The 16,569-nt window shown below is 41.7% G+C and overlaps 1 protein-coding gene across 1 annotated transcript; it reads right to left on the reverse strand.

Moving 5' to 3' along the window:
* Positions 1-10,184: 10,184 nt before the first annotated feature.
* Positions 10,185-15,081, reverse strand: LOC121373854. Its single transcript, XM_041500635.1, has 3 exons — positions 15,003-15,081; positions 13,617-13,869; positions 10,185-11,744 (listed from the first exon to the last, which is right to left on the reverse strand). Exons 2-3 carry the CDS (start codon positions 13,638-13,640, stop codon positions 10,569-10,571), a joined length of 1,200 nt encoding a protein of 399 aa, XP_041356569.1. The 5' UTR covers positions 13,641-13,869; positions 15,003-15,081; the 3' UTR covers positions 10,185-10,568.
* Between the last annotated feature and the right edge of the window lie 1,488 nt (positions 15,082-16,569).

Below are 16,569 nucleotides of genomic sequence, written 5' to 3' on the forward strand. Positions count from 1 at the left end.
AAAGAAAGAGTGAGAGAAAAAGAGAGTAAGAGAAAGAAAGAATGAGAGATGGAAAGAAAGATGGAGGACGACGAGAGGGGCAGAGCAGGCGCGTGTGCAGGGGGGAGGGTTTTGGGGGTCGAATTTTCTTTTTTTTCTAAATATATTTTTCGGGTGAGCATTTCTTGACCCTCTATAACCTTCGGTCACAACAGTCTAGACCCCCACCCGCTAACATTCCTGCACCAAATCCACTTCTACCGATAAACAGAAAGCAATCTTTCATTTGCATGTTAAAACATAAGACAGGATAGTACATGCCACAACATTCGATGTACTATTCGTGCATCTGGTTAAAACAGAAAACAAATCCCGATTCTATCGAAAGCAATTCTTCGGGCAGGTGTTCTACCATTGAGTTACCCCCCACCCAAACGCGTGCGGGGATATTAGCGGGAGGGGGGGGGGGGTAGACTGATGAGCGAAGTTTATTGGGGGGTGGGAGAAAGAAAAATGTTTTATTTAACGACGCACTCAACACATTTTATTTACGGCTATATGGCGTCGGACATATGGTTAAGGACCACACAGATAATGAGAGAGGAAACCCGCTGTCACCACTTCATGGGCTACTCTTTTCGATTAGCAGCAAGGGATCTTTTATATGCGCCATCCCACAGACAGGGTAGTATATACCACGGCCTTTGATATACCAGTCGTGATGCACTTGGTGGAACGAGAAATAGCCCAATGGGCCCATCGACGGGGATCGATCCCAAACCGACCGCGCATCAAGCGAGCGCTGTACCACTGGGCTACGTCCCGCCCTACGGAGGGGGGGGGGGGAGGGGGATGAGTCAAGTGATGCTCCACGGAAACATATATTGAGAAAAACGAAAATGTGTTTGACACCTCGAAACCCTCCCTCGTCTGCCATTGCGTAAAAGCTGGAAACTAAGACAGAAGATTGGCGGCTGTATATGTCTACGTGGACAATGTTAATTCAGGCTATATTGTGGCTTTTTTCAGAGTTTGGCCAGTCCGGGTTTCGACGTCGTAAACAGAGACTAAGATCACAGTTCTGAAGGGAAATGTCGTCTGCTAGTCCATAAAATGTATCATTTATCTCGGCTTGCTGTTGCTAGCATCATGTAATGGGTTTTCGGGTCAAAGTACACCACGCACCACAGGAAAGGAATGGATTCACTTGCAACTGGACGGAGAATTGTACGAATCAAACCTCGGACAAACGACAGTCGACAATTTAAGTCTCAAGTGTTAGATCCAGGCGTTTGGTTAGTCTTGCTCCACGTCTGACCACTCCTAGTGACAGTGCTGAGACAGAACAGATTCGCCCGCCTCCACCATCATTTGTACAATACTATAAGAGATAAATATATTAAACCTTTGCTTAGTATTCAGGGGTGCAGAAATGGAAAATATTCACTAGCCCTCCGGAACAAAACCAACGTAAATGTACTAGCCCGTCAGTATTTCTACTAGCCCGTCAGTATTTCTACTAGCCCGTCAGTATTTCTACTAGCCCGTCAGTATTTCTACTAGTCCGCCTGCCCATAGAACAATATACCGGGGCGGGATGCAGGCCAGTGGTAAAGCGCCCTCTTGATGCGCGGTCGTTTTAGGATCGATCCCCGTAGGTGGTCCCATTGTGCTATTTCTGGTTCCAACCAGTGCTCCACAACTGGTTTAATAAAGAGAGTATGTACTATCCTTTCTGTGGGATGATGCATATAAAAGATCCCTTGCTGCTAATCGAAAATAGTAGCCCATGAAGTGGCGACAGCGGATTTCCTCTCTATAGGCCTACATCTGTGTGGTCCTTAACCATATGTCTGACGCCATATAACTGTAAAAACAATGTATTGAGTGCGTCGTTAAATAAAAAACTTCCTTCCGTATTAATGTCACTTGTCACAAGTTATCAACATCACGTGACAAACGAAATCAAGACAAAGTTTTTCACATTTCTTTCATATAGATTTACAAAATTCAAATTACATCCCGAAAATATTTAACAGAACTATCAGTTCAAAACACACCAGCAACATACTTTCAACGTAAACAAGCCTCTTTTTTTTGAAGGTATTATTGACCTTTGACCGGCTGTTTTCAGAACATCGCGCTTGCGCAGTTCGCAACTCCGAAGTCGTTTATTCTCAATGCGGTGCACGTATAGTGTATTTCGTCATAATACTGAACAGGGGACGGGATTTAGCTCAGCCAGTTGAGTGCTCGCTTGAGGTGTTTGCGTCGCAAGATCTAACCACCATAGTGGATCCTTTCATCTGATTGGGTTTTCCCCCCAGTGCACAACTGGTCAAAGAGCGTGGTATGTGCTTTCCTGTCTGTGGGAAAGTGCATATAAAAGATCCCTAGCTGCATTACGAAAGCTTGTTCTGAATGTGCACGTAAAACCCTATGACATGACATGACATTACGAAAATGTAGCGGGTTTCCTCTATTGTCTACGAGTCAGAATTGCCAAATGTTTGACATCCAATAGTCGATGCTTAATATATCAATGTGCTCTAGTGGTGTCGTTAAACAAAACAAACTTTTTAAACATTTTGAACAATTTGTTCGAATGGTTCGGAATTCTGACATGGCTAATGCGGAGTTGCGGATTCAATGGGGAAGATAAAGGTTTACGGTCGTCAGAAAAAGACCGATCGCCCGTCGGACTAGTAGTTACATTTGGCGAGAGGGCGAGTATTTTTGGCACCCCTGTCACTATAATAAGCAGTCAACATTTAAAGGCGCAGACCCTGGTTTCAGCTTGTGAAAATGGACATTAAGTTTGGTTATCTACAAACCTGCAACACATTTTGATAAGGTTATAACAGAAAGAAGCTGAAGTCTGTGATGTTTAAATAGGGAAATATCGTCTAAAAATAACTAGAGCTTGTCTCGATAACCATTACTTCTCAGACGAACGTACGTTTTTAAAATAATGAAAAATGCATTTTGGGGTATTGCTAAAAGCTAGATGACCAGATCCACTTCAGGTGTACAAAAATGAATATTCTAAATAATAAAATACAAGTACTTCTAATTTAAATGATCAAAAACGGCTTTAATGGTGAAGAATATGTTGTAGTGTTTAAAAACTAGGGTATGTCACTTTAAGTTAACGCAACTATTTTCCTGCGAAAATTCAAAACAGCTAATCAAATTATGTAAATATTTGACCACTGCTACTACTCATAGATCAGTCAATCAATAAAGTATTTACATGCTCCTATACCACGAAGGTTTCGAACATGTCTATCCCAGGTTCGGCCACCGGATGCCAGTAGTCCAACCTGGGACAGAACAATTACTGGGGCAATTTTGATATTTAAACAAACAGGGAAAAAGGACTTTACAATAAATAATTTTGTGCGTTATTTTCCCAAACAATATTTAATATACAGCAAACAACTAACAATTTGTAACGCAAATTTAGATCGGGCAGTCCTAAATATAAATATATTTAAATTTTTTTTTAAATATATTAATTAGCCCTCAAAATAGGGGTGGCAGGTGACTAGGAGGTTAGGCTTCAGCCACAGGTTTTGTTAATAGGGGGATATGTTTTACTCAGGGGCACCCATCGTATTGGGGACTTCGGTGTGGCCGAAACCGGGGAAGGCTCCGGGGGGGGGGGGGGGGCAGTCCCCCGGACAAACCTAACAACTCTTACGGCCAAAACCGCCTACGCCTACCGCCCTAACCATCTTCCGGTGGAGTATCCCCCACCCACCCAGCACCCCCCCCCCGGCCAACCCAACCGTCGTGCCCTCCAGTCTCGGTGCCCCCATCAAAAATTAGGCCCAAGGGCCAACGATGCTACCAAAAAAAAAAAAAAAAAAAAAAAAAAAAAAAAGTATTTAGACAGGGAAAGTTAAGCGTCTGGTGAGTCTGGCAATGTAAAAACGTATCCTGGCGATTCCAAGTCCAGGGACGCCTCTCTATAATCCTGGAGAAACAGAACGTTATGCCATTCATCAGACGCTGGCACCACTTTAATTTAGAAACCTAGCGCATACAAGTATGGTATAGAACCATGTTGCATACCCTAGGATAGGAGCAACGCACCGACTACTCATAGAACACACAGCATTTATACATGACGTGTGTTATTATATTGTATATTATTGCTATGCATGTATTACCCATTTACTGTTGACTTTTATCGATTGTAACCTGTTGCTACTTACCATTCTCCGCAATGTGCACATTATATTATTTTATTCATAAGTATCAAATATCTATGTATGCTTACAAAATGGTGGGTTGTTTTGGAGTTTTTTTCGGTTTTTTTTTTTTTTTTTTTTTTTTTTTTTTTTTGGGGGGGGGGGAGGGGGGATGGGGTGCTAAATAAAAGATATTAATCATTTTCGTGTAGGTTTGGAACGTCAATCCAAAGCGCTAACGAAATCCCAGAACACACAATCGGCACCGATACTGATACCGATGTCTATGACATTACGGCCGACTAAGTTTTGTCAAGGCATTTTCAGTTGCTCGTATATATGCAATATCCACCCCCATGAAATGTGCGATCATCTGTTGATTAATAAAATGAAACACACCAGATGTAACATATTGATTTTTATATTTGACTATTTGTCTCGTCTTGAACCGAATAACGTGATCCTCATGAATGATTAAATCTTTCATTGTCAAACCAGTCAAAGAATAGAAGAGAGTTGCCCATCTTGAATTCCATATAAAAAGTCTTCTAATCCAGGTCAGTTTTAATGCTATTGCAAAATTGTAATATCTACCATTTTGATACATCCATATTTGTTGTGCTTTGTTTACGTTTAATTGAATATTTTTTATTGTGCTTTGTTTACGTTTAATTGAATATATTTTGTTGTGTTTTGTTTACGTTTAAGTTAATATGTTTTATTGTGTTTTGTTTACGTTTAAGTTAATATGTTTTATTGTGTTTTGTTTACGTTTAATTGAATATGCTTTGTTGTGTTTTGTTACATGTGCTATTCTCCATTCTGGGGCCGTTCAAATATTAAGTAACGCTATTTTTTTTTTTTGGCTCAAAATTAAACACCCTTCCTTCCCCTTTTAACACTCCGTAACACTAGACCATACACCTCCATGATATTATGTAACGCTTGGACACACCCGCTCCCTATCACAAACAAGTTATGCGATGGGTGCAATATAATTTTAACCTTCTTTTTTTTGCGATTTGTTAAAGCGCAGATACGCATTTCAACTCGATTTTTACTCCTTATTGTTTGTATACGTCTAGCTATAACTACCTACGTTAAACATTGTCGCCATGACAGATCGTTTATGAAATAATAAAAATAATTTTTTTTAAATTAGTAATTAAAAAAAAAGAGTGTTACGTAACGCTGTTAACGCTACATAGTCTACCCCCACTCACCCCCTCGAGCGTGACGTAATATTTCAATGGCCGGTTAACACAAAGCGCGGATCGTTCCCCACGATTCTGCCTTACAATTTGTTTGTTTTGTTTAACGACACTACTAGGGCACATTGATTTATTAATCATTGGCTACTGGAAGTCAAAGATTTGGTAATTTTGATATATACTCTTAGACGAAACCCGCTACATTTTTTTAATAGTAGCAATTTTTTTAATATATCCACCATCTCACAGACAGAATAGTACATACAATGGCCTTTTGATATACCAGTCGTAGTACACTAGTTGGAACGAGAAAATAGCCCAATGAGCCCACTGACGGGGATCGACCCTAGACCGACCGCGCATCAGGCGAGCGGTTTACCGCTAACTACACCCCCCCCCCCCTGCGTTACACAGTATTACAGATAGGGCATCCGACTTGAATGAAGACAGTTACTGATACATGTTGACAGCGCTAACAAATGAGTTTATTAAAACTGTAGGTGCGTCTGTATTTTCCATTAGAAAATAATGTTATAAAATGGTGAGGTCAGATTATCACTATTAAAACTGTAGTATTTGTCCAATCTAATTAAAATTAGCTCCACTATTACACGTGGATCCAACACCAGCCAGTTGGAGCTCATGTCCACCAATCAAAACCTTACTTGCAGAATCTTGCCAGTGATTTAAAAATAATTTGAAAACATTCCGAATTATCCTGAGGGTATACGACATGTTTCGTGTGAATTACGAATGCCTTAAAACATGTTTTATTTTATAAAATAAATAATTTGTAATGTAAAACTGAAGACTGATTTAGTTGGAGTTTTTTTTTTATAAATAAATAAATAATTTGTAATGTAAAATTGAAGACTGATAACCCACCCCGTACGTATTGGTATGGTTCGCCTTACTGCGGCCACTAAAATAGACTCGCCCGATATTTTTAGAATTTGTATGCTCCCAAATAACGTTATAAAAGGCGAAGTGTGATTGGTCAATATTTAAATTATTATTTACAGACGAAATGTTACCTGGACATTGGGGACTACGCAGTGTTGTTAGTTTTAAATCACTGGCAGGATTCTGCAAGTAAGGTTTTGATTGGTGGACATGAGCTCCAACGGGCTGGTGTTAGATCCACATGTAATAGTGGTGCTAATTTTAATTAGATTGGTATTTGTCTTTTGCATCAGTTAATGATGTTGTAATATGGTGAGGCTTCGTTGTGCTTTTATTAAAACTAGTAGTTTTTCTTTCTTTGTTCGTTTGCTTGTTTTTTTTCCACTAATGAATGACGTCATTATATAATGAAAGAAAAAAAAAGAAAGAAATGTTTTATTTAACGACGCACTCAACACATTTTATTTACGGTTATATGGCGTCAGACATGGTTAAGGACCATACAGATTTTGAGAGGAAACTCGCTATCGCCCCTACATGGGCTACTCTTTCCAATTAGCAGCAAAGAATCTTTTATTTGCGCTTCCCACAGGCAGGATAGCACAAACCATGGCCTTTGCTGAACCAGTTATGGATCACTGGTCGGTGCAAATGGTTTACACCTACCCATTGAGCCTTGCGGAGCACTCACTCAGGGTTTGGAGTCGGTATCTGGATTAAAAATCCCATGCCTCGACTGGGATCCGAACCCAGTACCTACCAGCCTGTTGACCGATGGCCTAACCACGACGCCACGGAGGCCGGTCACATCATTATATAATGAGACGAGATTAACACTTTAAAAACATCTTCGGTCCTTAACACTTTAGTTAAGGTAGTTTGTTCAAATAAACATCGATACATCGATGTTTCGAAGCTTGTTTTAATGAATTATTCAATAAAACTGTTTGTTACTTTGTATTTTGAATATTAATCATAATTTATATTATTCATCCACATAACCAGTTCAAATATTCTTTAGTTAAAAACTGCCAGTATATACAAGCATTCTGGGGCCTAATTCACAAAGACCTCTTAGGCTCTGCTAGACAACAACGTATCAAGTCTTTTAGCACTGCACTGCGAGATCGCAAAGTTACGAGAGTTTAGTCAATTAGGCCCCTGGCTCCGTATTCATAAACGTACTTAAGTCAATGTATGATACCTAAATACATACCTAAAGTACATTAAGTCAATGTATGATACCTAAATACATACCTAAAGTACACAACTAAGTATCATACATTGACTTATGAATACGGAGCCAGGGGCCTAATTCACTAAACTCTCGTAACTTTGCGATCTCGCAGTGCAGTGCTAAAAGACTTGATACGTTGTTGTAAGACTTACGTAACGGGCAACGGGCAACTCTATTAACGTGCCCCTATCCACAAGGGTTCAGGCACGCCCGCCCCGGATCTAGCCTCTGACTTCGCCAGTGACCACCTCCGGGGCGGGAGACTTAAGTACGTTTATGAATACGGAGCCTGGTTAATAAATCGTTACTATCATCCCATTACAACAAGGGAAATAAATCTATATAGCAAGAAGCGTTTACCGAATAGAGTGGTCTACCTTAGTTGATTTTTGTAATGAAGGAAAATAATAACATCTCGGCAAATGTGGTTGTTTAGTGTCTAACATATTAGGGTTATTTTGACATATGGTTGATAGATATAGAGAGGAACCCACTGTCGCCCCACAAGGCTACTCCTACCGGTAACTGATCTTATTAATATATACTTTTGCACAAACAGGACAGTACATACCACTGTCTTTTAATACACAAGTGCTGGAGCATGTGGACTGGATTGGATAACATATTAAGGTTCAAGCACGTCTCTCCCGGGCACAATATCTGACTTCGCCAGTGACTGGGTCCGGGACAGAAGGGATGGGAGGGGTAGAGCTGAAAATGGCCAGCATTTTGAAAATAGCAATTAGTAAAAAAGTTAATAGAATTTAAAGGAAAATAAAAATAAAAAGTTACAAGCCAAAAATAAAAAGAATTGACTGCTCGGCCGAATATTTATATAATTTGGAGCATTTTAGAAGAACAGTTAAAAAAAATAAGGCCAAAAAAACAGAAAGAAGAGAGTTGGTGATCGTCCTTTTGATCACACAAATCAGAGGGGGGGGGGGGGAGGTTTTTTTGTTTTGTTTTTTCTGTAAAAAAACCTTTATAAAACCCTGGAGACCATTTTGTTTGCGGGAGTAGCAGCCAACAGCGCATGCGCCTGGATGTTGTAGTTCCTTCACTGGCTGCCAGATGGACCTGGTGATGGTTTAACCCGTTACGGTGCTTACGAAAGTTGAATTGCTGCTATCTCGGCGCATTTTTAAAAGTTTTTAACAAAATAAAAAATAAAATAAATTCAGGGGCGGGCGCATATTTCAGGTACGGGCGGGGACGATCACCAACTCTTCTTTTTTTATTTGGCCTAAATAAGAGAAAGAAGAGAGGATCGGAACACTTAAGGCCGTTAAGGTGCACAACTTGTAGGGACGAGATGGGTTGCATCCCGTCAAGAAAACCCCTAGATTGACAGTCATTAGACGTTGAAGGTGTAGTGCTGTGCTGAAATACAAATCTTGAGAAGCCGGATCCGTCTGCGGTTAATCTTCCAGTGCTGCTAGGACAGGCGCGAACAACCGTGGCGTTCTGCAGAATGGCCGTCATACGAGTCACGAAAAAAACAAGTCGACAGTGAGACGGAGAAATGACGAGGAGGCAAGGAATATCGGTAAAAAAGAATCCAACCTGGTGGTGCAGACTGTCGAAACGAGAAGCGTTCCAGCGTTCAATCAGTTCCAATGGCCGCATACATCCCAGTAGAAAACTTCATTTAGCTGACAAAAACAACGAAATGAAAGACCCCCAAGTCGAGCACACGAAAGCACGTGCAGTGTGCACAAGCGAAACAAACACGTCTTACCGCGTGGAGCTCCAGACTGGGAATGGACATGTAGAGACTAATAACCTTGGTGTTCTGCAGAATGGCGGGGACGGGACATTGGATCAATCCCCGTCGGTGGGCCCATTGGCTATTTCTCGTTTCAGCCAGTGCACCACAACTGGTATATCAAAGGCCGTGGTATGTACTACCCTGTCTGTGAGATGGTGCATATAAAAGATCCCTTGCTGCTAATCGAAAAGACTAGCCCATGACGTGGCGACAGCGGGTTTCCTCTCTGAATATGTGTGGTCCTTAACCATATGTCTGACGCCATATAACCGTAATTAAAATGTGTTGAGTGTGTCGTTAAACAAAACATTTCTTTCTTTCTTCAGAATGGCCGTCATACGAGTCACTGAAAAACAAGTCGACATAAGTCAGCCGGAGAAATGATGTGGAGGCAAGGAATCTCGCTAAAAAAGAATCCGACCTGGTGGTGCAGGCTGTCGAAACGAGAAGCGTTCCAGCGTTCAATCAGTTCCAATGGCCGCATACATCCCAGTAGAAAACTCCATTTCTCTGACAAAAACAAAACAAAATGAAGGATTCCCAAGTCGAGCACACGAAAGCACGCGCAGTGTGTACAAGTGAAACAAACACGTCTTGCCGCGTCGAGCTCCAGACTGGGAATGAAGCATGGTAAAAAACCCGATATCAGCGAAGGTGATCGATCCTGCGACTCACAGCACCCCAGGCAAGCGCTCTACCACAGAGGTGCTCACCGCCCCTAAATGTGTGGAGTGAATAACTTGTTTGGCTACTGGTTTAATTAATACGTAAAGATCCACACATCCCACACGTATTCACGAGTTGTGTTTATCAAGAACATAGGCGTTCAGGATCCCATTTATGTAGGGGGGAAGGCTGGTTTTTGCCTGAATTAAACAAAAATGCCGGAATCTGGATAACAACATTTATTCACATTAGCATTACTACTAACGAGCTATGTAGGGTTGCACACGAATCACTGCGCATTTTTAGGGTAGAATCATAGAAATACAGGATAAAAAGATATCAGGTTAGATAATTTTAACCGAATATCTGTATAATTTTTGCCCGATTTTGTCTTTTTTCCCAGGACTGGGGGTGGGGGTGGGGGTGTGTGTGTGGGGGGGGGGGGAGCAGTTGCGCTTTTGATCAAGAACATGGTAAGTCGAATAACAAAACTGTCATTAACAGTTATTTCTGTTTGACCCTCGGATGAATGCTGTTCGAATGCTCGATCTACTTCCCGATACCCTCAACCATGAGGTTGATAACCCATTCCAAACCCGCAGGGATGTCTACGGTAAGACAAAAGGCGACACTTTGCCGTTCTTGAATATAAACAAATTTCTGTTCGACCCTCTGATGAATGCTGCCCGGATGCTGAAGTTACTTCCCGACACGACCAACAGATGGCACTTCGTTAAGATCGTTTGGTCAAGAATCGCGCATTCGAATCCCTCACACGAGTCAACCCTCTTCCTCTGTCTGTCAATATGGAGAATTTTTCCTCCAGTATCGAGCGATTTCTTTCCAAAGCGCATGCGCGCCATGTCTCTAACGGATGTCGAATCTGTCGCTACAAAAATGTTTTTAGCATCGTCAACATATGGCTGCAAGAATTCCCACAGCTTAGGAACAGACGATATTCCGTTTCTGTTTGGTGAATCGTTCGGCATATCCGGGTTCTTTCCTATTCGTATATGGGCACAGACAAGGGAATTGTTGCTCGAAGATGTTACACCAACTAGTAACTTACGAATTTGGGTTTTCAGACTCGTCGATGGCTTAAATAAAATGTTCCAACCTATTCTGAACGCTACATATCTCTTGCCGACTACCCATGGAGGGAGTTTGTCTTTGTACAGCTTATTGCTTCTGATGATGTTCACAAGATCAGCGTTAGATCTTAGAAAAATAACGTCTTCTGGAAAAAGTAGGTTAAAGTCTTCAAACCTAATCTTCTTCTGATAATCTCTCCTTCTCACTCCACCAATAGTCTTAGACGTCTTTCCACTCAGTTTGAAATTAGCCATATCCCATCTATATTTATTTGGAACCAGAAATCGGTTCAGGTTACACGGTGACGTCATGTTAATCAAAAACATCCGGTTTGTCACATTGGCCAATAGAAAAGCAGATACAATTCCCTTCTGCCTGTCTCCCCACCCTCCGCATGCGTGCTGCCCATCGCATTGAAAAATAATATATTTATTACTTCCTGTTCCGGTCATCGATTTGTTTTTAACATTTGAAATTACGCTTGGATAATTCTTTACAATCGTCCTTGTTGACCTGGCAGACGATTTCGCAGTCTTGTAGTGATGCCCATACTTCCCTTTAAATGTCGAATCTACTAAAATTTTATCCAAATTAGAAACCGTGTTCCGCTTCACATGCGTCTGGTACACGAACACTAACAATGCCGATCCAAAACACATCAAAGGTAATAGCTTTCGCAGAGTTAGATTCATCTGAAACAAAATGTAAAGACATCAGTTGAATAATATTGATACCTATTTCTTATGTAAATAAACTGTACAAAGAAAGCTATTTGTTGAATGATGTTATACCTATTTCTTATGTAAATAAACTGTACAAAGAAAGCTATTTGTTGAATGATATTGATACCTATTTCTTATGTAAATAAACTATACAAAGAAAGCTATTTGTTGAATGATGTTATACCTATTTCGTATATAAATAAACTGTACAAAGAAAGCTATTTGTTGAATGATGTTATACCTATTTCTTATGTAAATAAACTATATACCTATTTCTTATGTAAATAAACTGTACAAAGAAAGCTATTTGTTGAATGATGTTATGCCTATTTCTTGTGTAAATAAACTATACAAAGAAAGCTATTTGTTGAATGATGTTATACCTATTTCTTATGTAAATAAACTGTACAAAGAAAGCTATTTGTTGAATGATGTTATACCTATTTCTTATGTAAATAAACTGTACAAGGAAAGATATCTGTTGAATGATGTTATGCCTATTTCTTATGTAAATAAACTGTACAAAGAAATACATTTGTTGAATGATGTTATGCCTATTTTTATGCAAGTAAACTGTACAAGGAAAGATATCTGTTGAATGATGTTATGCCTATTTCTTATGTAAATAAACTGTACCAAGAAAGATGCTTGTGAATGATGTTATGCCTATTTCTTATGTACAAACATGTAAATGTTCAAGAATAGCTCTGATTTATTACGAAACAGAGAGAGAGAGAGAGAGAGAGAGAGAGAGAGAGAGAGAGAGAGAGAGAGAGAGAGAGAGAGAGAGAGAGAGAGAGAGAGAAAGAAATGTTTTATTTAACGACGCACTCAACACATTTTATTTACGGTTATATGGCGTCAGACATATGGTTAAGGACCATACAGATTTTGAGAGGAAACCCGCTGTCGCCACTTCATGGGCTACTCTTTCCGATTAGCAGCAAGGGATCTTTTATTTGCGCTTCCCACAGGCAGGATAGCACAAACCATGGCCTTTGTTGAACCAGTTATGGATCACTGGTCGGTGCAAGTGGTTTACACCTACCCACTGAGCCTTGCGGAGCACTCACTCAGGGTTTGGAGTCGGTATCTGGATTAAAAATCCCATGCCTCGACTGGGATCCGAACCCAGTACCTACCAGCCTGTTGACCGATGGCCTAACCACGATGCCACCGAGGCCGGTCAAGAGAGAGACAGAGACAGAGACAGTGAGAGACAGACATCACACCTTTTCTCCCCCCCACCACCTTTTATACATGCAAGTATCTCCATAACATCAATAAAACAGATTAATAGTGTGGTTACCACCACCCCAACACCTCCAATGTGAGTCTCCCCCAATATAAATCATGAATACGCAAAGGCCGGTCTTTCATTTTTCGAGCACAAACCTCAATTAGACCGGTGGGTAAACCACGTGACTCCGTGACCTTACCTTGTTTGACACCAATAGCCAATCTGTATTTTTGTGCTGGGGTGTCGTTAAACATTCATTCATTCATTCATTCCACATTCATGGTAGAAATAGTAAGCATCAATACAGGCCTCATAGTTAGACCATCGACCTTAAATCTCATAGGTACTGGGTTCTCATCCCAATACCGGCTCCCACCCAGTCCGAACTTTAAAAGCCCAGTGGCAAGGCACCAAGTACTAACCATTACCAGTAATAACCCCAGTCCTGGACAGACAGACAGACAGACAGACCAGATAATTAAAGAGTGGGCACAGTACCGGGTGCTTGGACTTTAATTGAATATAAGCACAGAAATAAATTAAAATGAATGAATGAAACCGTTATGAATCACAAGTTAAGAGAATTGACGTTAAAACATTACCTTGTCGTACGCCAGAATAGTCATGAAGTCAAAACTATCTTTACATCGGGTCGACAGATTTCTGTAATACCGGAGAAACTGGTTTCAAAGTGGTCTTTGTTTTCCATACAAAGAGAAAACAATTGTTGGCCAGTTTAGCATGCTATTTTGCAGGTCTGTTGAAATGTAAATGGGTTTTAAGGTCTTGAGACTGGCCGTGTTGACCAGCTTGGATGAACTTCGTCGTCAAACACCGGAAATAGCCGAATTTGATCTGGGGGAGCAAGACAGAAAACATTGCAGAAGGTGAAGGAGTTTTGCATTTTAGTCGAAGGTTGTTGGGTGTCGCTAATTTTGATACTTTCTAAATATAGTAAGAGAGAGAGAGAGAGAGAGAGAGAGAGAGAGAGAGAGAGAGAGAGAGAGAGAGAGAGAGAGAGAGAGAGAGAGAGAGAGAGAGAGACAGAGAGAGACAGAGACAGAGAGAGAGAGAGAGAGAGAGACAGACAGAGACAGAGACAGAGAGAGAGAGAGAGAGAGAGAAACAGACAGACAGACAGACAGAGAAAGTAAAGCAAAAAAGTGAAAAGGAAAGAAAATCGATTTTTATAAAGTAATTATCTGCAGTTTACATTAACTGTTCTTGTTTTGTGTAGCATCTGATTATAGCCCGGCTTAGAAAATGATTAGTTATTAGTAAAGTGTAGCGAAACCACTATCTACCAGTCTTTCGTCAGATGGCTTAACTACTTACCGGCATAGCTGAGAGGGGTGGTGGGAGGGTGTACCCATCACACCTCTCTCCCCACCACCTTTTATGCATACACGTATCTCCACAACATCTATGAAACAGATTAATAGTGTGGTTGCCACCACCACAACACCCCAAATGTGAGTCTCCCCCAGTATAAATTAATTAATTAATTAATAAACATTTTGTGCTTTTTGTCGAGCACAAACCTCAATTCGACCTGTGGGTAAACCACATGACTCCGTGTCCTTACCTTGTTTGACACCAATAGCCAATTTCTGTTTTTGTGCTGGGGTGTCGTTAAACATTCATTCATTCATTCCACATTCATGGTAGAAATAGTAAGCATCAATACAGGCCTCATAGTTAGACCATCGACCTTAAATCTCATAGGTACTGGGTTCTCATCCCGATACCGGCTCCCACCCAGTCCGAACTTTAAAAGCCCAGTGGCAAGGCACCAAGTACTAACCATTACCGGTAATAAACCCAGTCCTGGACAGACAGACAGACAGACAGACCGACCAGATAATTAAAGAGTGGCCACAGTATCGGGTGCTTGGACCTTAATTGAGTATAAGCACAGAAATAAATTACAATGAATGAATGAAACCGTTATGCATCACAAGTTAAGAGAATTGACGTTAAAACATTACCTTGTTGTACGCCAGAACATCGGGTCGACAGACTTCTGTAATACCGAAGAAACTGGTTTCAAAGTGGTCTTTGTTTTCCATACAAAGAGAAAACAATTGTTAGCCAGTTTAGCATGCTATTTTGCAGGTCTGTTCAGATGTGAATAGGTTGGAAAGTTTTGAATCTGGCCGTGTTGACCAGCTTGGATGCACTTTATCGTCAAAAACGGGAAATAGCTGGCTGGCTAAGTTTTAACATGCATATATGCCACGAAGGCTTCATGCACGCCTGTCACGGGCTTAAACTCTGACTTTCGCCAGTGACTAAGTCCGGGCCAGGAGGGAAGGGGGGGGGGGGGGGAGTTTGAGGTGGGCGGAATTTGCAATAAAAAAAATTAGAAGTAGGTACTGAAACCTAAGTCAAAAGTAGCTGCCATATCCTGCTCATGTCTGGAAAGAAATTAAGCCAAAAATAAATTAGAATACTCGGCCGAAAAGGTTTTGAGGTGATTTGAGCATTTGAACGGACGACAAAGTAAAGTGCGTTGGACTGTTTACAAAAAAAATAAACATAAGAATTGTGATCCGCAGCCAAACAGTTTAAAGTCCAACTAAGCCCAAAAAAGGAGGTTACCTGTCCTAGGTGACGGTTGGCTACGGTGAACTGATGAGCGGAGTCGCAGCAAATCGGGGGATGAAGCGCTTCCATTTCTGGTGTTGTAGATGGCTGATGACGCTTCGGTAGTCGTCGTCGAAGAGAGCCTTGATGATCCGATGAATGGTGTGACTATCCACTTCGCTGATCAGGATCGCTTGGCGGTAGACATCTCCTCGGCGTTGGGTAACAACTAACCCCGATTTGCCGGTTGGGGACTTGATGGAATGGAACTCGAAGTCCCTTCCACCAGAGAGGTGCTGTAATTCCTCGTCCACTACTCCACCCAGCAGCGTTGCCTTGTCCTTGGTGTCACCCTGAATAAACTTGTGGAAGCCGGACCTGATCTTCCCGATCTGTATTTTCCAGACGGCTTCTAAGTCCACAGGGGCAGGAGCTGGCGGTGTCTTGGGTGTTGGAGGAGGCCGGGCCTTGTCAGGTTGGTCGCTCGGCTGAGCGACGGCCTTCCTCTTTCCAACGGCGGCTGAGGACTGGCAGTATCGGGGATACCGGCCAGTTCTGTCTGGGCCACGTAGTGGTCGGCGACGTAGGGCCTTCACGAGGCATCTCTCACACCGCGGTGTTGAGTATGTCCCTCTCGGTGGTCGACGGTTCCGGCGTAGCTGGTTTCCTCGACTCAGGCTGGGCTGGGGGCGGCGTCGCAGAAGGGACCGCCGCTGGCGGTTCATCCGCCAGTTTTGCCCCCCACCCCCAACCCCACCCCGTGCCGTCCCTGGCGCGCTTTTCCTCTTCCTCCATCTCCTCCTCTTCTTCTGTACGACCGCGTCGCCGTACACCAAAGTCACGGAAGCCCGTGACTGAACTGAAATGAACGTTATTTACACTCAGGCCGTAGTCTACGGCATATGAGGATATATATACATACAGCAGTCAATTGTAATTGTAACAAGATGGTGGGTGTACATAAATGTA

This window comes from Gigantopelta aegis, chromosome 5, assembly GCF_016097555.1.
Source record: "Gigantopelta aegis isolate Gae_Host chromosome 5, Gae_host_genome, whole genome shotgun sequence".
Taxonomy (NCBI): Eukaryota; Metazoa; Mollusca; class Gastropoda; order Neomphalida; family Peltospiridae; genus Gigantopelta; species Gigantopelta aegis.